Raw genomic sequence first — 27393 nt, 5'->3', positions numbered from 1 at the left:
CTTGACACATAACAAATATCAGACAATAGGTTACTGCAACAGATAAATGGATACATAAAATCAGGATAACCATGACAAACCATGTCTTCAGAAGAACAACTAAAGCGTTACTCATGAATGCAACAAGTGCCCCATAAGTAATAAGGAAGATTCATTTTTAAAAAGAGGATAGCTACATTGCTTGCGTTTGTATGTTATTCCTTTTTGGCAAAAATACCCAACGCCAATAGCGTGTTGAACAGCACAACATTTCAGCACCACTGTCGTGGACAGCGACCAGCGAGGCGTGGAAGGTAAATTGGCTGGTATATGAGCCTGCTACTTCTGGTGTGAGATCATGTGACAGCCAACAAACCTCTTACTGCTGCCAAAAACACAATTTACAAATTCACACTACCATTTTGGTCAATGAAATAATAACCTGAAATACTTCCAAAAGCAATGAGAATAGTCCATGTAATTTTACAACTCAAGCATATCCCACTGGTTGAATCCACGTAGTTTTAATGGCATTACGTTGAACCAACGTGGAATAGAATTTGAATTAACGTCTGTGCCCAGTGGGATGTAACGAGGGTCAGTGTGCTGCTAACAGCTTAGTTTCCTCCACTTTCGACTGCCACGTACTGGGCTCGAACCAGTAGTCCTCTGCTTCGCAACACACGTGACCGCTCTCATTATCAACGTTCCAATGGGTTGAGAAACCCAAAAGGTACTCTACCAATTGGATGGCTATGTCTGGAACATTTCAAGCTAGCTGTGGAGTGAGCTTACGGTACGTGCCTAACTCTGTAACACATACTGTCCACTATCAGCACTAGGCTAAGTGAATGGTCAACACTGGGTACAGGATAATTAGGAATAAATGTTAGTTTCAACTTCTTACCTCTCCAGAAGCTCTTCTGTGGTCGGGTAGCACTAGAGTATTTCCATTGCTGCCCGGGACTATAGTAGAACCTGTACTCATTCTGGGTCCAACTAACATGTACCGTTTGTCTCCGGATCTGTACTGGATGCTGTGGCACAGTGTCCCGTCGTAATTCACGTCTTGTAAATACTTGGAGGAATAGTCTGTGGGTTTGGAGCACTGCATTACAATCAACACGATGATACTGATGAGAAAAAGCGCTGAAACTGACCCCAAAGTAATTATCAAATAAAATGTAATGCTGTTCTCCTCCTCGTCTTTAACTGCTCTTTTAACATCGGAAGCTGCAAAAGCCTCTTTGGGTTCCACAACGGTGAAAATCACTGTAGCTGTTGCTGACAGTGAAACGTTCCCATTGTCTTTTACCAGTATGACCAGTTTATGCTCAGCCTCGTCTGTCTCTGTGAATGACCGAAGTGTCCTTATCTGCCCTGTATAGCGGTCCAAAGCAAAGAGACTGTGGTCAGTAACTTCCTGCAATGAAAATAATAACCAGCCGTTATATCCTATATCAGCGTCATAGGCTCTCACTTTAGTCACCAAATGGCCTGCATTCACATTGCGGGGAATCTCCTCCACACCTTCAGCGGAACCGTTACCACTGACTGGATACAAGATCACTGGAGCGTTGTCGTTCTGATCCAGAATGAACACGTTGACTGTGACGTTGCTGCTTAGTGACGGAGTTCCAGAGTCTGTAGCTACAACTTGGAATTGGAATGTTTTGAGAGTTTCAAAGTCAAAGCTTTTTAGCGCCAAAATGTTCCCATTTTCAGGATTCATGTTCAGAAAAGATGCCCATTTGTTCTCCTCGCCACCATCTCTCAAAATATGATATGACATAAGAGCGTTTTCATTCATGTCACGATCTGAGGCAGTCACTGAAAATACTGACCCTCCTGGGTCGTTATTCTCAGCGACATAGAAAGTATAGGGACTCAGTGAAAACTCTGGACTGTTATCATTCACATCTGATACAACAACGCGGATAGTCTTTATAGATGACAAGGATGGTTCCCCTGCGTCTTTGGCTACTATTGTTAGATCATATTCAGACTGTTTCTCTCTATCGAGTGGTGACTTGGTCACTACAGAAAACATGTTGTCTTGTAAAGAGGGAATTAGTTTGAAAGGTAAATCTTCAAGTAGCGAGCAAAGAACTTTGCCATTGAGACCAGAGTCCAAATCATTAACACTGATCAGTGCTACAGTAGTTCCAGGTTTGGAATTCTCAGGGATTGCGTTAGAAAATGATGTCACTTCAATCTCAGGTGCATTGTCATTAACGTCAATTACATTGATAATAATAGTTTTGTCAGTTGTCAAAGGAGCTGTCCCCTTGTCTGATGCCTGAATATCAATCTCAAAGCTGTTATTTTCCTCGAAATTAATAACACCCTTTACAATTATTTCCCCCGTAATTGGGTCTAAATCAAAACGTTTCCGTACCCTACCGCCCACGTCGTTGGCAAAAGAATACATTATTTCACCATTTGAACCTTCGTCCAAATCAGTCGCGTTTATCTGTATGACTGTTGTGCCTAAAGGGGAATTTTCCTTCAGCAATACAGAGTATACTTCCTTAGTAAAGACAGGGGTGTTATCGTTTACATCTAATACATCTACAGTTATTCTCATGTCTCCAGATTTAGGAGGTTTACCTCCATCAATAGCTGTGAGCAGTAATCCATGGCTCCTTATGGCCTCTCTATCTAACGCCTTCTGTAAAATCAAAGTAGGGGTTTTGCGGTCCTCACTTCGATCTTTAACTTCCAAACGAAAATGATCATTGGGGCTGAGTTTATACTGCTGAATAGAATAAATGCCTCCATCTCGATCATGAGCAGCATTAAGCTGAAATCGAGCCCCAGGTACCGCAGACTCTGATATCTCTAACAGTTTCTCTTTCTCTGGAAAGCTGGGAGAATGGTCGTTCACATCTAACACCTCCACCGCAACATAATGGATCTCCAGCGGGTTCTCTAGAACGGTTTTCAGGTTTATCAAACACACGCTGCTCCGTTCACACACCTCCTCTCTGTCTATTTTTCGGTTCACATACAAGATGCCGTCATTCTGGTTCACCTGGAAAAGGGGTTCAGTCGAGCCAGATACGATTCGAAATCCCCTTTCCTTCAATGTGCTTAGATCTATTCCCAAATCCTTAGCTATATTCCCAACGACAGTTCCGTCCTTAAGCTCTTCATAGATGGAGTATCTTAACTGAGCTGAAGTCCCGCTCCAAAAGAGAACCAAAGCAACCATGAAGGCGACCCACTGCCGTTGCTCCCACCATGCCCCGCATCCTCTTTGTTCCATGTTTTCAAGATCAATAACAACAATCCACAGCACTTCCACTATTCCTTCATTGGTGACAGTTGTCTATCCATTATATTCCGATATGACCAAAGCACATTATCCAATAGTGTTTTCAGAATATAAAATGTAAATCTTATTCTCCCCACGAAGCTCACGTCTGTGTCATTCCAGCGACTGAATAAGCTACGAAACCAGCAAGGGGTTGGACTCAAAAGTATGACGAGAGGATGTCTACCAGGAGCGTTATTCTAGTTGGGTACTGACACCATGCGATTCTATCTCAGAATGCACTATCGTTTAATACGATTATTCAGGTATTTAGAAAAAATACATATCGAAGAAAACCTTACTGAAAAAGTTGTGAGGATTAAGAAAGTCCGGATACAGTTAACTGAGGTCTACAAACCATGACGCATAGCCTGAAGTATGCATCAATTGTCTCACCCCGACTGAAATAAATATTGAGAAATATTTATATAAATGAAGAGCATAGTTACTTGAAGTGCATGTAGGCCTACATGTCATCACTTTTTGGCAAACCTTCACCAGACAAACAGCGCATTGAAATAAACAGCATTTCAGCACTATGGTAGTGGACTGCGAACAGTGGTGAAAGCTATGGCTGCAAATGAGCCGGCTAGCTACTTTCATGATTTTCAATGTAATATGCTAACCCACAGTGCCTTCGGAAAGTATTCAGACCCCTTGACTTTTACCACATTTTGTTACGCTACAGCCTTATTCTAAAATTGATTAAATCGTTTTTTTCCTCATCAATCTATACACAATACCCCATAATGACAAAGCAAAAACAGGTTTTCAGAATGTTTTACTAATTTGTTAAAAATAAAAACGAAAATATCATATTTACATAAGTATTCAGACCCTTTACTCAATACTGTGTTGAAGCACCTTTGGCAGAGATTACAGCCTCGAGACTTCTTGGGTATGACGCTACAAGCTTGGCACACATGTATTTGGGGAGTTTCTCCCATTCTTCTCTGCAGATCCTCTCAAGCTCTGTCAGGTTGGATGGGGAGCGTTGCTGCACAGCTATTTTCAGGTCTCTCCAGAGATGTTCGATCAGGTTCAAGCCCGGGCTCTGGCTGGGCCACTCAAGGACATTCAGAGACTTGTCCCAAAGCCACTCCTGCGTTGTCTTGGCTGTGTACTTAGGGTCGTTGTCTTGTTGGAAGGTGAACCTTCGCCCCAGTCTGAGGTCCTGAGCGCTCTGGAGCAGGTTTTCATCAAGGATCTCTCTGTTCTTTTCTCCGTTCCTCTTTCCCTCGATCCTGACTAGTCTCCCAGTCCCTGCCACTGAAAAACATCCCCACAGCATGAAGCTGCCACCACCATGCTTCACCGTAGGGATGGTGCCAGATTTCCTCCAGAAGTGTCGCTTGGCATTCAGGCCAAAGAGTTCAATCTTGGTTTCATCAGATTCGAGAATCTTGTTTCTCATGGTCTGAGAGTCTTTAGGTGCCTTTTGGGAAACTCCAACCGGGCTGTCATTTGACCTTCAATGCTGCAGACATGTTTTGGTACCCTTCCTCAGATCTGTGCCTCGACGCAATTCTGTCTCGGAGCTCTACGGACAATTCCTTTGACCTCATGGCTTGGTTTTTGCTCTGACATGCACTGTCAACTGTGGGACCTTATATAGACAGGTGTGTGCCTTTCCAAATGATGTCCAATCAATTGAATTTACCACAGGTAGACTCCAATCAAGTTGTAGAAACATCTCAAGGATGATCAATGGAAACAGGATGCACCTGAGCTCAATTTCGAGTCTCATTGCAAAGGGTCTGAATACTTATGTGTGTAAGGTATTTGTGTTTTTGTTTTTTTATAAATTTGCAAAAAAATCTAAAAACCTGTTATCACTTTGTCATTATGGGGTATTGTGTGTAGATTGCTGAGGATTTGTATTTATTTAATCCATTTTAGAATGCGTCTGTAATGTAACAAAATGTGGAAAAAGTCAAGGGATCTGAATACTTTCCGAAGCCCAGGTTTTAGAACGGCTGCCATGTTAGCACCCATATCGAACTTTATTCTTGAAATATTGGTGATGTAACAATGACCCGCTGTAAACACGCAAAACATTGCAGCGAATTTAACAGACGTTTTTATTGATCAGCATTTGGGATAATGTGTATCCAAGTCTTTACTGTGTTGTAGTGTTAACAAATTGCATATCTGCTTTCAGTGGACATCTTCATAGGTTTAGAAAACTATCAGAAATGAACAACACAACACGGAAGTGTCAATTATCACTTAGCAACGTTAAAGATGTGGTAAAGAGGTCAATTGAACACGACCAAAACAATGGAATTGCCATGGAAACGGTTGGGGAATTGCCATGCTAACCAGCATACACGAACGGGAGTTAGCATTTAGCAGTCACTTCTTCTAAACCTGAAAAGGGAGGACTTATAAATGTTGTGCAGCGAAAACAGATAACTATATCCATATCGGACTTAAGTAACCACATTGTGGGCCTATTACAATACATAAATCATGACGGATTTTAGGAATATCTACTTTGTTAGATCAGATTTGTTGAATGTATGCCAATCTTGTCAATGGATAGGTCTGCATTCCATTGATGCCTTAACCGCATCTATGGAGGAGAAAGTGGAGCTCTCGGAACGTTCAACCGCATTGGCCTAAGTCTCTATATATATGGCTTTAGGATAACCCTCTTAATCGACAACATAACATTTTCAGCCCATTATCAGCCTGAAAACATCATCATGGCACGTTTTTACAAAAAGCTAAACTGCCAGGGCAGCTGAAGTTTTTCTCAATACATTGCAGTCAATGGGAAAAGATGTGTGTCACAGGGTTGACATTTTTCTCAGTACATTGCAGTCAATGGGAAAAGATTAGTCACAGGGTTGACGTTTTTCTAAGTATATAGCAGTCAATAGGAAAAGATAAGTGTCAGAGGGTTGATGTTTATCTCAATACATTGCAGTCAATGGGAATAGATGATTGTCACATGGTTGACGCTTTTCTCAATACATTGCAGTCAATGGGAAAAGATGTGTCACAAGGTTGATGTTTTTCTCAGCACATTGCCATCAATTGGAAAATATGAGTGTCCCAGGGTTCAGGTTTTTCTCAGTACATTGCAGTCAATGGGAAAATATGAGTGTCACAAGGTCGATTTTTTTCTCAGCACATTTTCATCAAATGGAAAATATGAGTGCCCCAGGGTTGATGTTTTTCTCAGTACATTGCAGTCAATAGGAAAAGATGAGTGTCACAGGATGTTTTTTTCTCAATATATTGCAGTCAATGGGAAAAGATGAGTCTCACAGGGTTGACATTTTTTAAAATACATTGTAGTCAATGGAAAAAGCTGAGTGCCACATGGTTGACATTTATGTCAATACATTGCAATCAATGTGAAAAGATGAGTGTCACAGGGATGAAGCTTATATCAAAACATAGCAGTCAATGGGAAAAAATAAGCCTCAACCAATTTAATTGTATATCAATAAGACACATTTTCCCATTGACTGTACTGAGGAAAACAAACACTGTGACACTCATCTGTTCCCATTGACTGCAATGTTGTGACATTTGAACTTTTTGTTCCAGGATGACGTTTTCCTATGATATCATGTTGCCATAATTGTTTTTATTTTACGTTTATTTTACCAGGTAAGTTGACTGAGAACACATTCTCATTGACAGCAACGACCTGGGGAATTGATACAGGGGAGCGGAAGAAGGATGATAAGACAATTGGAAGCTGGGGATGATTAGGTGACCCCTATGGTTTAAGGGTCATATTGGGAATTTAGCCAGGACACTGGGGTTAACAGTACTCTTACGATAAGAGCCATGGGATGTGACCACATTGAGTTATTTGACACATTTATACACTATGAAATAATAACATATACAATTTCCAAGCTCAGGGACAGCACCAGCAAACGGTTAGTAATTAGAATAGAATTTAACTTCTTACCTCTCCAGAAGCTCTCCTTCTGTGTTCTGGGGGGACCACTAAAGTATTCCCGTTGCTGCCTGAGACTATAGTAGAACCTGTACTCATTCTGGGTCCAACTAACATGTACCGTTTGTCTCCGGATCTGTACTGGATGCTGTGGCACAGTGTCCCGTCGTAATTCACATCTTGTAAATACTTGGATGAATAGTCTGTGGGTTTGGAGCACTGCATTACAATCAACACGATGATACTGATGAGAAAAAGCGTTGAAACTGACCCCAAAGTAATGATCAAATAAAATGTAACGCTGTTCTCCTCCTCGTCTTTTACTGAGCTTTTAACATCAGAAGCTGCAAAAGCCTCTTTAGGTTCCACAACGTTGATAATCACAGTAGCTGTTGCCGAAAGAGAAACGTTCCCATTGTCTTTTACCAGTATGACCAGTTTATGCTCAGCCTCGTCTGTCTCTGTGAATGACCGAAGTGTCCTTATCTGTCCTGTATAGCGGTCCAAAGCAAAGAGACTGTGGTCAGTAACTTCCTGCAGTGAAAATAATAACCAGCCGTTATATCCTATATCGGCGTCATATGATCTCACTTTAGTCACCAAATGGCCTGCATTCACATTGCGGGGAATCTCCTCCACACCAGCAGAACCGTTAGGGCTGACTGGATACAAGATCACTGGAGCGTTGTCGTTCTGATCCAGAATGAACACCTTCACTGTGACGTTGCTGCTTTGTGAGGGAGTTCCAGAGTCTGTAGCTACAACTTGGAATTGGAACGTTTTGAGGATTTCAAAGTCAAAGCTTTTTAGCGCCATTATGTTCCCATTTTCAGGATTCATGTTCAGAAAAGACGCCCATTTGTTCTCTTCGCCACCGTCTCTGACAATATGATATGAAATAAGCGCGTTTTCATTTATGTCACAATCTGAGGCAGTCACTGAAAATACTGAGCCTCCTGGGTCGTTATTCTCAGTGACATAGAAAGTATAGGGACTCAGTGAAAACTCTGGACTGTTATCATTCACATCTGATACAACAACGCTGATAGCCTTTATAGATGACAAGGACGGTTCCCCTGCGTCTTTGGCTACTATTGTTAGATCATATTCAGACTGTTTTTCTCTATCTAGTGGTGACTTAGTGACTACAGAGTACATGTTGTCCTGTAAAGACGGCGTTAGAGTGAACGGGACGCCCTCACTTACAGAACACAGAACTTTGCCATTGAGACCAGAGTCCAAGTCATTAACACTGATTAGTGCTACAGTAGTTCCTGGTCTAGAATCCTCAGGGATTGCGTTAGAAAATGATGTCACTTCTATCTCAGGTGCATTGTCATTAACGTCAACTATTTTGATTATAACACTTTTTTCAGTTGTCAAAGCAGCTGTCCCCTTGTCTGATGCCTGAATATCAATTTCATAGTTTTTATTTTCTTCAAAATCTATAACTCCTGTTACAATTATTTCACCAGTTTTCGGGTCTAAATCAAAACGTTTCCGCACCTTCCCTTGCACGTCATTGGCAAAAGAATAGATAACTTCACCATTAGAACCCTCGTCCAAATCAGTGGCATTAACCTGTATCACAGTTGTGCCTAAAGGAGCGTTTTCATTCAGCAATACTGAGTATACGTCCTTTGTAAAGACTGGGGCGTTATCGTTGACATCTGATACATCTACAATTATTCTGATTTCTCCAGACCTAGGAGGTTTCCCACCGTCAAGGGCTGTAAGCATTAGCTTATGGCTTTTTATAGCCTCCCTATCCAGTGTTTTTTGTAAAACCAAAATAGGTGTTTTGCGGTCATCACCTCTATCTTTAACTTCCAAACGGAAATGATCATTGTGACTGAGTTTATAATGTTGAACTGAATATTGGCCACCGTCTGGGTCGTCTGCAGCATGCAGCTGAAATCGGGTCCCCGGTAACGCAGATTCTGACATCTCTAACCTTTTCTCTTCCTCTGGAAAGCTGGGAGAATGGTCGTTAACATCTAACACCTCCACCGTGACATAATGGATCTCCAGCGGGTTCTCTAGAACGGTTTTCAGGTTTATCAAACACACGCTGCTCCGTTCGCACACCTCCTCTCTGTCTATTTTTCGGTTCACAAACAAGATACCGTTATTCTGGTTTACCTGGAAAAGGGGCTCGGTCGAGCCAGACATGATTCGAAATCCCCTATCCTTTAAGGTGTTCAGATCTATTCCCAAATCCTTAGCGATATTCCCCACGACAGTTCCTTCTTTAAGCTCTTCAGAGATGGAGTATCTTATCTGTGCAGAACCTCCGCTCCAACAGAAAACCAAAGCTACTATGAAGACGAACCACTGCCGTCGCTCCCACCATGCCCCGCATCCTCTTTGTTCCATGTTTTCAAGATAAATAACAGTAATCCAGAGCACTTCCACTATTCCGTCATTGGTGACAGTTGTCTATATATTATATAAACAAATGTGGCCAAAGCTCATTATCCAAAAGTGTTTTCAGAATGTAAATTTGAGATTGTATTCTCCCCACGAAGCTCACGACTGTGTTCCTCTAGCGACTGAATAAGATACGAAAACAGCAAGGGGGCGGACTCAAAAGTATGACAAGAGGATGTCTAACAGGAGCGTTATTCTAGTTGGGTACTGACACCATGTGATTATACCTCACATTACACTATAGTTTAAGATTATTCATGGTATTTTGTCACAGTAAATATCAAAGAGAAAACCTTACTCAAGAAATTGTGTGGATGAAGAAAGTAAGGATACAGATTACTGAGGTCTACATACCATGATGCAAAGCCTGGCACCATTTACTGACGTGTCCCACATCAGACAGAAATAAAGATGGGGGAAATGTGTATAAATCAACAGGATCGCTACATGACGTGCATGTACACCACCATCACATTTTGGCAAACCTTCTCCAGACAAACAGCGCATTTAACTTATAGCGTTTCAGCACCACAGCCATGTACAATGGCCAGTACTGAAAGCATGAGGCTGTGGCAAGCTACTTCGATAAGCGATGTTATGAGATCATGTTTCATCCAATAGGCTAATCCTTTCACTAGACAACATAACATTTGACAACATTTATACATTATGAAATAATAATGTAGGCAATTTCCAAGTTCAGGCAAACTATCAGCAATCGTTAGTAATTAGAAACGTATTTAAGTTCTTACCTCTCCAGAAGCTCTCCTCCTGTGTTCAGGTAGCACTAGAGTATTCCCGTTGCTGCCCGGGACTATAGTAGAACCTGTACTCATTCTGGGTCCAACTAACATGTACCGTTTGTCTCCGGATCTGTACTGGATGCTGTGGCACAGTGTCCCGTCGTAATTCACATCTTGTAAATAGTTGGAAGAATAGTCTGTGGTTTTGGAGCACTGCATTACAATCAACACGACGATACTGATGAGAAAAAGCACTATAACTGACCCCAAAGTAATGATCAAATAAAATGTAATGCTGTTCTCCACCTCGTATTTTACTGCGCTTTTAACATCAGACGCTGCAAAAGCCTCTTTGGGCTCCACAACGTTGATCTTCACAGTAGCTGTTGCTGAAAGTGAAACGTTCCCATTGTCTTTTACCAGTATGACCAGTTTATGCTCAGCCTCGTCTGTCTCTGTGAATGACCGAAGTGTCCTTATCTGTCCTGTATAGCGGTCCAAAGCAAAGAGACTGTGGTCAGTAACTTCCTGCAGTGAAAATAATAACCAGCCGTTATATCCTATATCAGCGTCATAGGCTCTCACTTTAGTCACCAAATGGCCTGCATTCACATTGCGGGGAATCTCCTCCACACCAGCAGAACCATTAGCGCTGACTGGATATAAGATCACTGGAGCGTTGTCGTTCTGATCCAGAATGAACACGTTCACTGTGACGTTGCTGCTTAGGGACGGAGTTCCAGAGTCTGTAGCTACAACTTGGAATTGGAACGTTTTGAGAGTTTCAAAGTCAAAGCTTTTTAGCGCGTAAATGGTACCATCAGAATTAATATTTATGTAGGATACAATAGGAGTGTCACCATCGCCTTTCCAAATATGATACGACACATGAGCGTTGTCATCCTGATCTCTATCTGATGTACTCAATAAAAACAAAGACTCGCCTGGAGCATTGTTTTCAGGTACATAAAAAGTATATGGAGTCTGGGAAAAGACAGGGCTGTTGTCGTTAACGTCTGAGATATGGACCGTGATAGTTTTGTGGGAAGACAATGATGGGTCTCCTTTATCCGTAGCAGTTATAGTCACTGTGTACATAGGCTCCAACTCTCTGTCCAATCCACTTTTAGTAATCAAAGAATACATATTTTTCTGAAAAGACGGTTTTAATTCGAAAGGGATTTTGTCCGAGATTGTACATATAACCAAGCCGTTTTCACCAGAGTCCTTGTCAGACACACTGATTAGAGCTACAGCTGTACCGGGTCGTGCGTCCTCGGGGACTTGGCCTGACAGAGACGTTACGTCCATCTCAGGTGCATTGTCATTTATATCTTTCACGTTGATAACGACACTGCAGTGACCAGTCAAAGTAACTTGTCCCTTGTCAGATGCCTGCACATCAATTTCGTAAACACTCTGCTCTTCAAAGTCTACTAACCCCTTGATTGTAATTTCCCCTGTAACTGCATCTATCTCGAAATAATCGAACGCTTTGTTTTTAAGACTGTTATCAAATGAGTATATAACCTGTCCGTTTGCGCCATCATCTAGATCCGTGGCGTGCACCCTCAAAACAGAGGTACCTAAGGGAGCATTTTCATCTAAAGTTACCGTATACACCTGTCGGTCAAAGACTGGTGCATTGTCATTAACATCAATAACAGTTATTGTAATATTGACTGTGCCAGATCTCACTGACTTACCTCCATCAAACGCAGTCAAAACTAACATAATTTCAGGCTTCTGCTCTCGGTCTAGCGGCTTTTTCAAAATCAAGAAAGGGATTTTATCCTCTCCGCGAGTTTTAACGTCTAACTCGAAGTGATCGTTAGGACTGAGACTGTACTTACGGAGACTATTCCCTCCAACATCAGGGTCCCGCGCAGCGTCCAGAGGAAAGCGCGTTCCCTGCGATACAAGATTCTCTGCTATTTCCAAGAGCTTTATATTTTCCGGGAAATTAGGAGAATGATCATTTATATCTGTAATTTCTACCTCAACATAATGTATTTCCATTGGATTTTCTGCTATGGTTTTTATATTGATTAAACACACATTGTTTTTCTCACACAGCTCCTCCCTGTCGATGTTTCTGTTCACATACAACACGCCATTGTCTTGGTTTATCTGCAAAAAACCTTCCTTAGAGCCCGATACAATCCGAAACCTTCGTTCCGCCAGTTTATCCACACTGAACCCCAGATCCTTTGCTACGTCTCCCACATAAGTACCTTCTTTCGACTCCTCCGCGATAGAATAGCGAATTTGACAATAAGCTCCACGGCCAAAGCACAACAAAAAGACAAACAACATCATCGCCCTGAGAGGCGCCCCTCTTCTCCGTCCGTCTACCATTTTGCCAAGTCCTGTAATTTTGGAACCATTACAGTCCGCTTTATCAAGAAAAATAAAGATGACAAGGTTATCCACAAAACATACCCAAGCAACCTTCCATGCAGATGGTATTCTCCCTCCTAGAAAGCCAGTGCCCGTTTCACTCGACCCGTATGATTTTCAATGAGCCAACACGACAAAGAGAGGGAGGGATTTAAACAAAGTAGGTGTTTCTAACACTGAAGAGCAGCGACACCATGCGCACAACATCACCACGCGCAAGAACTCAACGAACATAAATATGTGACATGTTAAACAGCACGTTGAACTGTACAGTGTTTCAGCACCACTGTCGTGGACAGCGATCACTTACAAAAGCAGTGATGCGCGGCTGATTTCAATGAGATAACCTGTGAGAGGGTAGGGTTGTTAATGCCACCTGTGAGAGGAGTAGGGTTGTTATTGCCACAACCATACTCCGACCAAAACAACATATTAGACCTACTCAAATAAAATGCAGTTCAGACGGAACTTACAAACCGAATAGGACAATGAACTATGTAAGTGCTATGTGTTGGGTATTTGCTCAGTAGGGGTGGGTATTTTTTCAGTAGACCATACGGAGCCATGGTACCGAGTGGTACCCAAGATCAGACCATAGGTTAAAAATAGTAAATCTTTCTAGACTATAAAGATTAAAATATAGCTAATTATAAATACAGAGTGTGGTACAGAATGGTACGGAGGATGAGGCAATAAGACTAAGTGATGTGGAGTGTGGTACCGAATGGTACACAAGGAGGGAGTCTGAGCCAGAGTCAGGAAATGGCTCTTGATTGATTATACTGTTATGTATGAGGCAATGCATTAGGAATGTCTAAAATGTATATGGTTGAGAATGGGTTATGGATCTGCTATGTTTAAACCATATTTCAGTATCGATTGATATGTTTTGGAATGAACAGAGCAGAGCCAGGTGGTGGCTCTGTTATTTTTCACATGAGGAAGTTTGGTTTGGGCCACCATTGTATCCAAACTAAATAAATCTAGGAGGAGAAGTCAGATATCGCCACTATCATAAATTAAGAGAGTGGGCGGTGCGGTCAAAAGATGAAAGTTTGGAGACAATTGGGGAGAGACTGAACTGGGAGGGTTTCAAGCTAAAAGTATGTCAAACGAGCAGGAATGACTGTAAATAACTGAGGGCCGAATGTTGTGAGTTAGCTGCTCTGCAGACCAGCTCGGCTTTTGTTGCTCTATGTAATAAAGTATATCTTGATTCTACAAAAACTCTGCAAGAACTTTGATTTTTCATAAGTATAGTGATCATTTTCCACGACATTTGCAGTTACAAAACATGTAGTTCTTACCTCTCCAGAAGTTCTGCTAATGTGTTCGGGCAGCACTAGAGTATTCCCATTGCTGCCCGGGACAATAGTAGAATCTTTAGTCCAACAATAATCCACAGCACACCAAACTATGCTTCTATTACCAATGACCCTTGCCCATTACATTCCCAAATATGATCACTGATTCAAAAAAAATAAAAGCATTTTAGTTGCATTCAATTGTGTTCTAAATCTCTCCTCGCAGCTCACGACTGTTGTCTGCTAGCAGCGAAATTACAAACCAACCAAGGGGAGGACTCAAAGGTATGACCTGGAGATTTCTTTCAAGAGCATAATTCTAGTTAAAGCACGGACACCGTGCGATTCTACCACACATTGCAATCATTAACTTAAATTGTGTGTAGGGTTTATGTGTAGGCTAATAGAGGCTGATATTATCTACCAGCAACTTGATAGAGATTTACAAAAATATAAAATAAAGCATATTGCATAGTTTGTATGTTATATTTTCTTTTGAAGAGCCGCAAAACAACAGTGTTTCAGCACCACGCAAATGGACAGCGACACATCACAAGTGCATTATTCTGCCTTGCAGAAACACACAGCTCTAAGGCGATACAACTTTGAGTTACTCTTTAATTGATTTAGGATGCCCCACACATCATATTCTGTAGCAAATTGGTGGTATTAAAAGGACACTTAAAGAACTACAAAAAAACGAATGCAATACAATTCCCTCCAAACTGTCGTAGATAACAGAACTAAAACGAATACACTTGAACAAACCTCTAAATAGCAAAGCAAGTTCCAAAATACCCACGTTCATATTATTTTATTGAGACAATGAATCTATGCACTGTACAGTACAGGCTTTATAGTTAATGGGGACCATACACAACGTGTAACTTGAATAACAACTTTACAACCTTACCTCTCCAGAAGCTCTTCTGTGGTCGGGTAACACTAGAGTATTTCCATTGCTGCCCGGGACAATAGTAGAACCTATACTCATTCTGGGTCCAACTAACATGTACCGTTTGTCTCCGGATCTGTACTGGATGCTGTGGCACAGTGTCCCGTCGTAATTCGCATCTTGTAAATACTTGGAGGAATAGTCTGGGGTTTTGGAGCACTTCATTACAATCAACACGATGATACTGATGAGAAAAAGCGCTGAAACTGAACCCAAAGTAATGATCAAATAAAATGTAACGCTGTTCTCCTCCTCGTCTTTTACTGAGCTTTTAACATCAGAAGCTGCAAAAGCCTCTTTGGGCTCTACAACGTTGATCTTCACAGTAGCTGTTGCTGACAGTGAAACGTTCCCATTGTCTTTTACCAGTATGACCAGTTTATGCTCAGCCTCGTCTGTCTCTGTGAATGACCGAAGTGTCCTTATCTGTCCTGTATAGCGGTCCAAAGTAAAGAGACTGTGGTCAGTAACTTCCTGCAGTGAAAATAATAACCAGCCGTTATATCCTATATCAGCGTCATAGGCTCTCACTTTAGTCACCAAATGGCCTGCGTTCACATTGCGTGGAATCTCCTCCACACCTTCAGCGGAACCGTTAGGGCTGACTGGATACATGATCACTGGAGCGTTGTCGTTCTGATCCAGAATGAACACGTTCACTGTGACGTTGCTGCTTAGAGACGGAGTTCCAGAGTCTGTAGCTACAACTTGGAACTGGAACGTTTTTAAAGTTTCAAAGTCAAAGCTCTTTAGCGCCAAAATGTTCCCATTTTCAGAATTAATATTAAGAAAAGATGCCAATTTGTTCCCCTCACCACCTTCTATCGGAATATGATATGAAATAACTGCGTTTTCATTTATGTCACGATCTGAGGAACTGACTGAAAATACTGAGCCTCCTGGGTCGTTATTCTCAGTGACATAGAAAGTATAGGGACTCTGTGAAAACTCTGGACTGTTATCATTCACATCTGATATAACAACGCTGATAGTCTTTATAGATGACAAGGAAGGCTGGCCTTCGTCTTTAGCAAATATTGTAACGTCATAATGAGCCTGTTTCTCTCTATCCAGTTGTGACTTTGTGACTACAGAATATATGTTATCCTGTAAGGACGGCATTAGTTTAAAAGGGACGTCCTCACCATTTATAGAGCAGATCACTTTCCCATTGAGACCAGAGTCCATATCATTAACACTGATTAATGCGACAGTAGTTCCGGGTCTAGAATCCTCGGGAATGGCGTTGGAAAAGGATGTCACCTCTATTTCGGGTTCATTGTCGTTGACATCAACTATTTTTATGATCACACTTTTGTCTGTTGTTAGTGGAGCAACTCCTTGATCTGACGCTTGTATGTCAATCTCATAGCTATCTTTTATCTCAAAATCGATTTGCCCTCGAACCGTTATTTGCCCAGTTTTGACATCTAAATCAAAAAGTTTCTGTATTTTGCTATTCACGTCATTACCGAATAAGTATATTACATGTCCGTTGACACCGTCATCTAAATCAGTTGCGTTTACCTGAATAACAGTTGTACCTACCGGAGAGTTTTCATTTAACATTACGGAGTACACATCTTTAGTGAACAAAGGTGTGTTGTCATTAACATCTAATACATCTACAGTTATTTCAATAGTTCCAAATCTCGGGGGATTTCCACCATCAATGGCAGTGAGGTGTAGTTTGTGGCTCTTTACTGTTTCTCTATCTAGTTGCTTTTGTAAAATCAAAAACGGCATCTTACCATCTTCACCTCGGTCTTTGACCTCAACACGGAAATGTTCACTGTGACTGAGTTTATATTGTTGAACAGAGAATTGGCCACCATCCAAGTCGCCCGCAGCTGGCAGCTGAAATCGCGCCCCCGGTAATGCAGATTCTGAAATCTCTAACCGTTTCTCTTTCTCTGGAAAACTGGGAGAATGGTCATTGACGTCTAACACCTCAACCGCAACATAATGGATCTCCAGCGGGTTCTCTAGAACAGTTTTCAGGTTAATTAAACACACGCTGCTGAGTTCGCACATCTCCTCTCTGTCTATTTTTCGGTTCACATACAATATTCCGTCATTCTGGTTTACCTGGAAAAGGGTCTCGGTAGAGCCAGAAACGATTCGAAATCCCCTTTCCTTTAAGGTGCTTCGCTCTACACCCAAATCCTTAGCTATATTCCCCACGACAGTTCCTTCTTTAAGCTCTTCAGAGATGGAGTATCTTATCTGTGCAGAACCTCCGCTCCAACAGAAAACCAAAACTACCATGAAGACGAACCACTGCCGTCGCTCCCACCATGCCCCGCATCCTCTTTGTTCCATGTTTTCAAGATAAATAACAGTAATCCAGAGCACTTCCACTATTCCGTCATTGGTGACAGTTGTCTATATATTATATAAACAAATGTGGCCAAAGCTCATTATCCAAAAGTGTTTTCAGAATGTAAATTTGAGATTGTATTCTCCCCACGAAGCTCACGACTGTGTTCCTCCAGCGACTGAATATGATACGAAACCAGCAAGGGGGCGGACTCAAAAGTATGACAAGAGGATGTCTAACAGGAGCGTTATTCTAGTTGGGTACTGACACCATGTGATTATACCTCACATTACACTATAGTTTAAGATTATTCATGGTATTTTGTCACAGTAAATATCGAAGAGAAAACCTTACTCAATAAGTTATGTTGATTAAGAAAGTAAGGATACAGTTTACTGGGGTCTACATACCATGATGAATAGCCTGGGACACCATTTACTGACGTATTCAACAAGTGTCCCACCCCGACAGAAATACAAATTGAGAAATATTTGTATAAATTAACAGGATAGCTACTTGAGGTGCATGCACACCACCATCACATTTTGGCAAAACTTCACAAGACAGACAGCTCATTGAACTTATATAGCGTGTAAGCACCACAGCCGTGGACAGCGACCAGCCCTGAAAGCATGAGGCTGTGAACGAGCCGGCAAGCTACTTCGATGAGCGATGTTGTGAGATCATGTTTCATCCAATAGGCTAATGCTTTTACTAGACAACATAACATCTGACACATTTTTACACTATGAAATAATAATATTGACAATTTCCAAGCTCAGGGACAGCACCAGCAAATGGTTAGTAATTAGAAACGTATTTAAGTTCTTACCTCTCCAGAAGCTCTACTCCTGTGGTCGGGTAGCACTAGAGTATTCCCATTGCTGCCCGGGACTATAGTAGAACCTGTACTCATTCTGGGTCCAACTAACATGTACCGTTTGTCCCCGGATCTGTACTGGATGCTGTGGCACAGTGTCCCGTCGTAATTCACATCTTGTAAATACTTGGAGGAATAGTCTGGTGTTTTGGAGCACTGCATTACAATCAACACGATGATACTGATGAGAAAAAGCACTATAACTGACCCCAAAGTAATGATCAAATAAAATGTAACACCGTTCTCCTCCTCGTAGTTTACTGCGCTTTTAACATCAGAAGCTGCAAAAGCCTCTTTGGGTTCCACAACGTTGATAATCACAGTAGCTGTTGCTGACAGTGAAACGTTCCCATTGTCTTTTACCAGTATGACCAGTTTATGCTCAGCCTCGTCTGTCTCTGTGAATGACCGAAGTGTCCTTATCTGTCCTCTATAGCGGTCCAAAGCAAAGAGACTGTGGTCAGTAATTTCCTGCAGTGAAAATAATAACCAGCCGTTATATCCTATATCAGCGTCATAGGCTCTCACTTTAGTCACCAAATGGCCTGCGTTCACATTCCGGGGAATCTCCTCCACACCTTCAGCGGAACCATTAGCGCTGACTGGATACAAGATCACTGGAGCGTTGTCGTTCTGATCCAGAATGAACACGTTCACTGTGACGTTGCTGCTTAGTGACGGAGTTCCAGAGTCTGTAGCTACAACTTGGAACTGGAATGTTTTGGTAGTTTCAAAGTCAAAGCTTTTTAGCGCGTAAATGTTACCATCAGAATTAATATTTAGGTAAGATACAATAGGATAATCTCCATCGCCTTTCCAAATATGATAAGACACACGAGCGTTGTCATCCTGATCTCTATCTGATGTACTCAATGAAAACAAAGACTCGCCTGGAGCATTGTTTTCAGGTACATAAAAAGTATATGGACTCTGGGAAAAGACAGGGCTGTTGTCGTTAACGTCTGAGATATGGACCGTGATAGTTTTGTGGGAAGACAATGATGGGTCTCCTTTATCCGTAGCAGTTATAGTCACTGTGTACATAGGCTCCAACTCTCTGTCCAATCCACTTTTAGTAATCAAAGAATACATATTTTTCTGAAAAGACGGTTTTAATTCGAAAGGGATTTTGTCCGAGATTGTACATATAACCAAGCCGTTTTCACCAGAGTCCTTGTCAGACACACTGATTAGAGCTACAGCTGTACCGGGTCGTGCGTCCTCGGGGACTTGGCCTGACAGAGACGTTACGTCCATCTCAGGTGCGTTGTCATTAACATCTTTCACGTTGATAACGACACTGCAATGACCAGTCAAAGTAAAGTGGCCCTTGTCAGATGCCTGCACGTCAATTTCGTAAACACTCTGCTCTTCAAAGTCTACTAACCCCTTGATTGTAATTTCCCCTGTAACTGCATCTATCTCGAAATAATCGAACGCTTTGTTTTTAAGACTGTTATCAAATGAGTACATAACCTGTCCGTTTGCGCCATCATCTATATCCGTGGCGTGCAGCCTCAAAACAGAGGTACCTAAGGGAGCATTTTCATCTAAAGTTACCGTATACACCTGTCGGTCAAAGACTGGTGCATTGTCATTAACATCGATAACTTTTACGGTTATATTGACAGAGCCAGATCTCTCTGGTTTACCCCCGTCATACGCAGTCAACGTTAACAATATTTCAGGCTTCTGCTCTCTGTCTAGCGGCTTTTTCAATATCAAAAAAGGGATTTTATCCTCGCCGCGAGTTTTAACATCTAACTCAAAGTTCTCGTTTGTACTGAGAGTGTACTTACCGAGACTGTTAGCTCCAACATCAGGGTCACGCGCAGCATCCAGGGGAAAGCGCGTCCCCTGGAGCATAACGCTCTCGGATATTTCCAAATGTTTCACCTTTTCCGGGAATTTGGGAGAATGATCATTCATATCTGTAATTTCTACCTCAACATAGTGTATTTCCAACGGATTTTCGGCGACGGTTTTTAGGTTTATCAAGCACATAATGCTTTTCTCACACAGCTCCTCCCTGTCGATGTTTCTGTTCACATACAACACGCCATTGTCTTGGTTTATCTGCAAAATACCTTCCTTAGAGCCCGATACAATCCGAAACCTTCGTTCCGTCAGTTTATCCACACTGAACCCCAGATCCTTTGCTATGTCTCCCACATAAGTACCTTCTTTCGACTCCTCCACGATAGAATAGCGAATTTGACAATAAACTCCACGGCAAAAGCACAACAAAAAGACAAACAACAGCATCGCCCTGAGAGGCGCCCCTCTTCTCTGTCCGTCTACCATTTTGAAAATTCCTGTTAATTTGGAACCGTTACATTCCGTTTTATACCGAAAAATCAAGATGACAAGGTTATCCACCAAACATATCCAAGCAACCTTTCATGTGGCTGGTATTCTCCGTTCCAGAAAGGCAGTGCCGGTTTCACTAGAAATATATGATTTTCAATGAGCCAACACGACAAAGACAGGGAGGGATTTAAACCAAATGCATGTTTCTAACACTGAAGAGCAGCGACACCATGAGCACAACATCACCACTCGCACCAACTCAAACTAAAACATAAATACGTGACATGTCAAACAGCACGTTGAACTTTACAGTGTTTCAGCACCACTGTCGTGGACAGCGATCACCTACAAAAGCAGTGATGAGCGGCTGATTTCAATGAGATAACCTATGAGAGGAGTACGGTTGTTAATGCTACAACCATACTCCGACCGAAGCCAGATATTAGACACACTAAAATAAAATGCAATTCAGACGGAACTTACAAACAAAATAAGACAATCAAATATGCAAGTGCTATGCAGTTACAAAAAAGTATTGTTCTTACCTCTCCAGAAGCTCTGCTCCTGTGTTCAGGTAGCACTAGAGTATTCCCATTGCTGCCCGGAACTATAGTAGAACCTGTACTCATTCTGGGTCCAACTAACATGTACCGTTTGTCCCCGGATCTGTACTGGATGCTGTGGCACAGTGTCCCGTCGTAATTCACATCTTGTAAATACTTGGAGGAATAGTCTGTAGGTTTGGAGCACTGCATTACAATCAACACGATGATACTGATGAGAAAAAGCGCTGAAACTGACCCCAAAGTAATGATCAAATAAAATGTAACGAAATTCTCTTCCTCGTCTTTTACTGAGCTTTTAACATCTGAAGCTGCAAAAGCCTCTTTGGGCTCTACAACGTTGATCTTCACAGTAGCTGTTGCCGAGAGCGAAACGTTTCCATTGTCTTTAACCAGTATGACCAGTTTATGCTCAGCCTCGTCTGTCTCTGTGAATGACCGAAGTGTCCTAATCTGTCCTGTATAGCGGTCCAAAGCAAAGAGACTGTGGTCAGTAACTTCCTGCAGTGAAAATAATAACCAGCCGTTATATCCTATATCAGCGTCATAGGCCCTCACTTTAGTCACCAAATGGCCTGCGTTCACATTACGGGGAATCTCCTCCACACCTTCAGCGGAACCGTTAGCACTGACTGGATACAAGATCACTGGAGCGTTGTCGTTCTGATCCATAATGAATACGTTCACTGTGACGTTACTGCTTAGTGACGGAGTTCCAGAGTCTGTAGCTACAACTTGGAATTGGAACGTTTTGAGGATTTCAAAGTCAAAGCTTTTTAGCGCGGAAATATGTCCATTATCAGAATCGATGTTCAAAAAAGATGCCATATCATTCTGTGTCCCTTCTCTAACTATATGATATGATATCGCAGCATTTTCATTCAAGTCTTTATCAGAGGCGCTTACAGCGAATATGGACGCACCTGGAACGTTATTTTCCACTAAGTACAGCTCAAGGGTTTTGGGGGAGAATTCTGGGCTGTTGTCGTTCACATCTGATATCTGGACGCTCAGAGTTTTGAATGTGGACAGAGGAGGCTGACCACAGTCAATGGCTGTTATTGTGATGTCATAATGGGACACGAGTTCTCGATCTAAGCGCCCCTTTGTGGCGATAGAATACACATTCTCCTGAAATGATGGTTTTAATTCAAATGATATGTCTTCAGATATACTAGCAATGACTTTACCATTAATACCGGAATCTTTATCTGTTACACTGATGAGAGAAATAACAGTTCCTGGTTTAGAATCTTCGGACACTGTGTTATAGAGGGAAGTCACATCTATTTCTGGTTGGTTATCATTTACATCTCCTATTTTAATAATAACTCTACAATCAACACTTGTTGGAGGTTGTCCCTTATCAGAAGCCTGTACATTTAACCTGTAAACCTCCTTTACTTCAAAATCAACCTGGCCTTTGACTTGAATTTCACCAGTTACGTGATCTAATTCAAAGATGTCATGTATTTTACGCTTTATGGTTCTTCCAAGTGTGTATTCCACTACTCCATTTGGGCCATCGTCAGCATCTGTGGCGTTTACTCGGAGGACAATAGTTCCATTTAGAGCGTTTTCAGGCAATGTTACTGAATATTCGTCTTGACTGCAGATGGGTCGGTTGTCATTTACATCAAGAACTGTAACAGTGATATTCAAGGTGCCTGACTTAGGTGGATTCCCTCCGTCTAGTGCTGTAAGTAATAGCATATGTTTAGTGTTTTGCTCTCTATCCAATTGCTTCTGCAAAATTAAAAATGGTATTTTGTCACCTTCACCACTATCAATTAACTGTAATTCAAAATGTGCATTTTGACCTAACTTATACAAATGAACAGAATTGATTCCAACGTCAACATCGCGCGCAGTCTGGAGTTCGAATCGCGCACCTGGAAAGGTATTTTCTGGCATTTCTAGATACTGATCTTTTTCAGGGAAAATAGGAGAGTGATCATTTATATCCGTTATTTCTATGCTGACATAGTGGATTTCAAGTGGATTTTCGACAGCGATTTTGAGGTTTATCAAGCATGCGTTATTGCCATCACAGAGCTCCTCTCTGTCGATATTTTTATGAACATACAAGGCGCCATTGTTCTGATTTACCTGGAAAAGAGAGTCCTCAGATCCAGAAACGATACGAAACCGTCTCTCCACCAAAGTACTGACGTCAAGATCCAAATCCTTAGCAACATTTCCAACAATGGATCCCTCTTTCACCTCCTCTGGAATAGAGTACCTTATCTGTGCCGAAACCTTCTCCCCGAAGCAGAGCAGCAAAGATACATTCTGAATAACCCACCAGTACTCCCATCTGCGCCTTTGTCCTCCGTCTCCCATTGTAAAAACAACCAAACACGATCCCAAAATTACAATCCTTATGATCAGATGGCCAACTCGTTATGATCCATACTAAAACAGATTCTTCAGCAAGAAAACATTACAAAATAATCTGTTCAGCATAGCACGTCTTGTTCTGATGTCCGCACCACTCTCTCTGTATGTGTCGAACAAACCAGCCCAGTGAGGGGCAGGGCCTATTCTACAAAGTACCATACAGTCAGTCTCCTTGTGTTACACTGACACCAGGCGGACCTAGGTTCTGGTTACCACACCTATGAAGATTTAACGGTTAAGAGATGCCATGTGAAGATATGTAAAAACACTACTACTTATACTTTTAGTAACAGCTAAACAATGAGAAAGGATGAAAGGGAAAAACAATGTTATCGCCTCGTTAAGACCGAAGTGTATATGGCAAAAGTAGTGGATGACTTCACCAACGTAAAAGGTAGTGGATGACTTCACCAACGTAAAAAAGAAAGACTAGAATTCAGCACCACTGCAGTGGACAGCTATTTTTTCCGGATAGCTTCAAATAAACTTCCCCATTATGCACGGACAAAACATTCCAATATACATGGGAGCCATTTGAAAAAATGACTAATCTGTACTGAGATAAGGTAGGACCTATTTATCAAAAACATAACTAAAAATAACAATAACAGACTACATATAATACTTGTAAATGTTTGAAAGAGCAACTCTTAAAACAGTTCTTACCTCTCCAGATGCAGGCCTCCTGTGGTCGGGTAACACTAGAGTATTTCCATTGCTGCCTGGGACAATAGTAGAACCTATACTCATTCTGGGTCCAACTAACATGTACCGTTTGTCTCCGGATTTATACTGGATGCTGTGGCACAGTGTCCCGTCGTAATTCACATCTTGTAAATATTTGGAGGAATAGTCTGGGGTTTTGGAGCACTGCATTACAATCAACACGATGATACTGATGAGAAAAAGCGTTGAAACTGACCCCAAAGTAATAATCAAATAAAATGTAATGCTGTTCTCCTCCTCGTCTTTTACTGAGCTTTTAATATCCGAAGCTGCAAAAGCCTCTTTGGGCTCCACGACGTTGATAATCACAGTAGCTGTTGCTGAGAGTGAAACGTTCCCATTGTCTTTTACCAGTATGACCAGTTTATGCTCAGCCTCGTCTGTCTCTGTGAATGACCGAAGTGTCCTTATCTGTCCTGTATAGCGGTCCAAAGCAAAGAGACTGTGGTCAGTAACTTCCTGCAGTGAAAATAATAACCAGCCGTTATATCCTATATCAGCGTCATATGCTCTCACTTTAGTCACCAAATAGCCTGCGTTCACATTGCGGGGAATCTGCTCCACAACTTCAGCTGAACCGTTAGCGCTGACTGGATACAAGATCACTGCAGCGTTGTCGTTCTGATCCAGAATGAACACGTTGACTGTGACGTTGCTGCTTAGTGACGGAGTTCCAGAGTCTGTAGCTACAACTTGGAATTGGAACGTTTTGAGGGTTTCAAAGTCAAAGCTTTTTAGAGCGGAAATATCTCCATTTTCAGAATTGATGTTCAGAAAAGAAGCCATATCATTCGGTGTCCCTTCTCCTCTAACTATGTGATATGAAATCGCGGCATTTTCATTTAAGTCTTCATCAGAGGCGCTTACAGATAATATTGACCTACCAGGGGCGTTATTTTCCACTAAGTACAGCTCAAGAGGGTTTTGGGTGAATTCTGGACTGTTATCGTTCACATCTGATATCTGTACGCTGAGAGTTTTGAATGTGGACAGAGGAGACCGGCCAAAATCAGTTGCTGTTATTGTGATGTCATACTGGGAAAAAAGTTCTCGATCTAAACGCCCCTTTGTGACAATGGAATAGACATTCTCCTTAAATGACGGTTTTAACTCAAAAGGGATATTCTCAGATATTTTCGATAGGACTTTACCGTTGTTACCGGAGTCTTTATCCGTTACACTAATTAGAGATATGACCGTTCCAGGCTTAGAATCTTCAGATATCATGGTAGACAATGATGTCACCCCTATTTCTGGTTTATTATCGTTTATGTCCGTTATCGTGATGACAACTCTACAATCGACTGATAATGGGGGCTGTCCTTTATCAGAGGCTTGCACTGTTAGCTTGTAAAACTCATTATCTTCAAAGTCTACTGGACCTATAACACGAATTTCACCAGTAAGACTGTTCAAATTAAATATGTCATGAACTTTGCGCTTAATGTTTCTACCAAGTGCATATTCAATTTCGCCATTTTGTCCCTCATCTGTATCAGTGGCGTTTATGGTTAATACAGCTGTTCCAATGGGTGCATTTTCCTGGATTGTTACAGTATAAAGATCTTTACCACAAATTGGACGATTATCATTTGTATCAAGAATAGTTACTGTGACATTTAAAGTACTTGATCTTGGGGGATTGCCTCCATCTATAGCTGTCAGAATTAACGAATGCTTTGCATTTTGTTCTCTGTCAATGGCCTTCCTTGTGATTAAAAATGGAACTTTGTCTTCGTCTCCATTATCAATTAACTCCAATTCAAAATGAGCATTACTACTTAACTTGTACATGCGCACAGAATTAACTCCTACATCTGCATCACGTGCAGTCTGGAGTTCAAAGCGCGTCCCAGAAAGGGTATTTTCTGCTATGTCTAAATGTAGATATTTTTCAGCAAAAATAGGCGAGTGGTCATTTACATCCGTTATTTCTACACCCACATAATGGACTTCTAAGGGGTTTTCAACAACGACTTTTAAGTCTATCGAACACACGCCATTGCCATCACAGAGCTCCTCTCTATCGATATTCTTACGAACGTACAAGACGCCATTGTTCTGATTTACCTGGAAAAGAGCTTCATCAGATTCAGAAACAATACGAAACCGTCTCTCCACCAAGGTACTGACGTCAAGACCCAAATCCTTAGCAACATTTCCAACAACGGATCCCTCTTTCACCTCCTCTGGAATAGAGTATCTTATCTGTGCTGAAACCTGCTGCCCGAAGCACAGCAGCAAAGAGAAACGCAGAGCAACCCACCAGTACTCCCATCTACGCCTTTGTCTTCCATCTCCCATCGTTAGACAGAAAAGTAAGCACAATCCTCAATGAAATAATACAATCCTAATGATCAGATGACCAACTCATAATGATCCACAACGAATGCAATGTTTCAGCACAGAAAAATAATACAATTATTCTCTGACTATCATAGCACGTCCTGTTCTGATGTCCTCGCCGCTCTCTCTGCATTTGGGGACAAAACATCCCAGAGAGGGGCAAGGCCTAATTTACAAAACACCAGACAGTCAGTCAGTCTCCTTGTGTGACACTGACACCATGCGGACCGAGCTATTGCTTGCCACGAGTACACAAGGCTCTAGAATGATTTTACCTCTCTTTATTAGCTTTAGCAAATGTATCAGCACTATATCACCAATACTCCTGGAGAAAAGTTTGAGAGAGAGTAAAGTGATATGGAACAAGACTAATATGTTTATGGGAAGCATAAATGTAGACGAATGAGATAGTAGATACTACGTTTTCAAATAAAACAATGCACTTGTAATTAAGGAGCACACGGGTGGACAGCTACCGCATCCACGAGTTCAGTTCTCCTCCATTACGCACAGAAAAAGCGTTTGTTGACAGAGGAATCACGTACAATAATGAGTCTTGTTGGGAACTGGTTATGGCAAGTCACATATTAAAAAAGAGAGATCAGCATATCTAAATTATATTTATATATTTATATATTTTTTAACACGCGAATATCAGCCAACAACACAAATAAGACATTAAGCATCGATTCAGCACGATCGGGATGGACAGCAACCGCTTCATCGTCAGTCAAAAAGTATTTACTAACGCACTGGAGTCATTCAAATTTACATTTTAGTCATTTAGCAGACGCTCTTA

General features: G+C 41.6%; 3 protein-coding genes across 11 annotated transcripts in view; all 3 read right to left on the bottom strand.

The window, feature by feature from the left end:
• LOC121543687 (protocadherin alpha-C2) overlaps positions 1-27393 on the bottom strand; it is a 180698-nt gene that overhangs the window by 141338 nt on the left and 11967 nt on the right. For 2 of the 9 annotated variants that reach the window (XM_041853842.2, XM_041853953.2), the window contains exon 1: positions 7230-9755. The exons of 3 other annotated variants lie outside the window; for them this stretch is intronic. In XM_041853842.2, coding sequence (XP_041709776.1) covers positions 7230-9593 — 2364 coding nt within the window. In that variant the 5' untranslated portion in view covers positions 9594-9755. Of the gene's footprint in view, positions 1-7229; positions 9756-10399; positions 12891-15007; positions 17534-18201; positions 20687-24188; positions 26709-27393 lie in introns of those variants that run through there. 4 more of the 9 variants (XM_041853858.2, XM_041853882.2, XM_041853817.2 and 1 more) reach the window with 4 other exon arrangements.
• Positions 875-3407, bottom strand: LOC121537851 (protocadherin alpha-3-like). The gene has a single exon (XM_041845461.2). It carries the CDS (start codon positions 3245-3247, stop codon positions 875-877), a length of 2373 nt encoding a protein of 790 aa, XP_041701395.2. The 5' UTR covers positions 3248-3407.
• LOC121543834 (protocadherin alpha-8-like) lies at positions 20866-23617 on the bottom strand. The gene is made up of 2 exons (XM_041853980.2): positions 21105-23617; positions 20866-20904 (listed from the first exon to the last, which is right to left on the bottom strand). Exons 1-2 carry the CDS (start codon positions 23463-23465, stop codon positions 20866-20868), a joined length of 2400 nt encoding a protein of 799 aa, XP_041709914.2. The 5' UTR covers positions 23466-23617.

The sequence above is a fragment of the Coregonus clupeaformis genome, chromosome 3 (assembly GCF_020615455.1).
Source record: "Coregonus clupeaformis isolate EN_2021a chromosome 3, ASM2061545v1, whole genome shotgun sequence".
In the NCBI taxonomy this organism is placed as follows: Eukaryota; Metazoa; Chordata; class Actinopteri; order Salmoniformes; family Salmonidae; genus Coregonus; species Coregonus clupeaformis.
The sequence above is the reverse complement of the archived record's forward strand: the minus strand, read 5'-3'. Positions and strand labels throughout refer to the sequence as shown.

What these genes read in the sequence shown, in the direction of transcription:
- LOC121537851 (XM_041845461.2), bottom strand. Translation starts at nt 3,247, where the DNA reads ATGGAACAAAGAGGATGCGGGGCATGGTGGGAGCAACGGCAGTGGGTC.
- LOC121543834 (XM_041853980.2), bottom strand. Translation starts at nt 23,465, where the DNA reads ATGGGAGACGGAGGACAAAGGCGCAGATGGGAGTACTGGTGGGTTATT. An exon ending in GGAGCAGAGCTTCTGGAGAG is followed by an intron (nt 20,905 to 21,104) that starts GTAAGAACAATA and finishes CTGCTTTTGTAG; the next exon opens with GTGATCGCTGTCCACGACAG.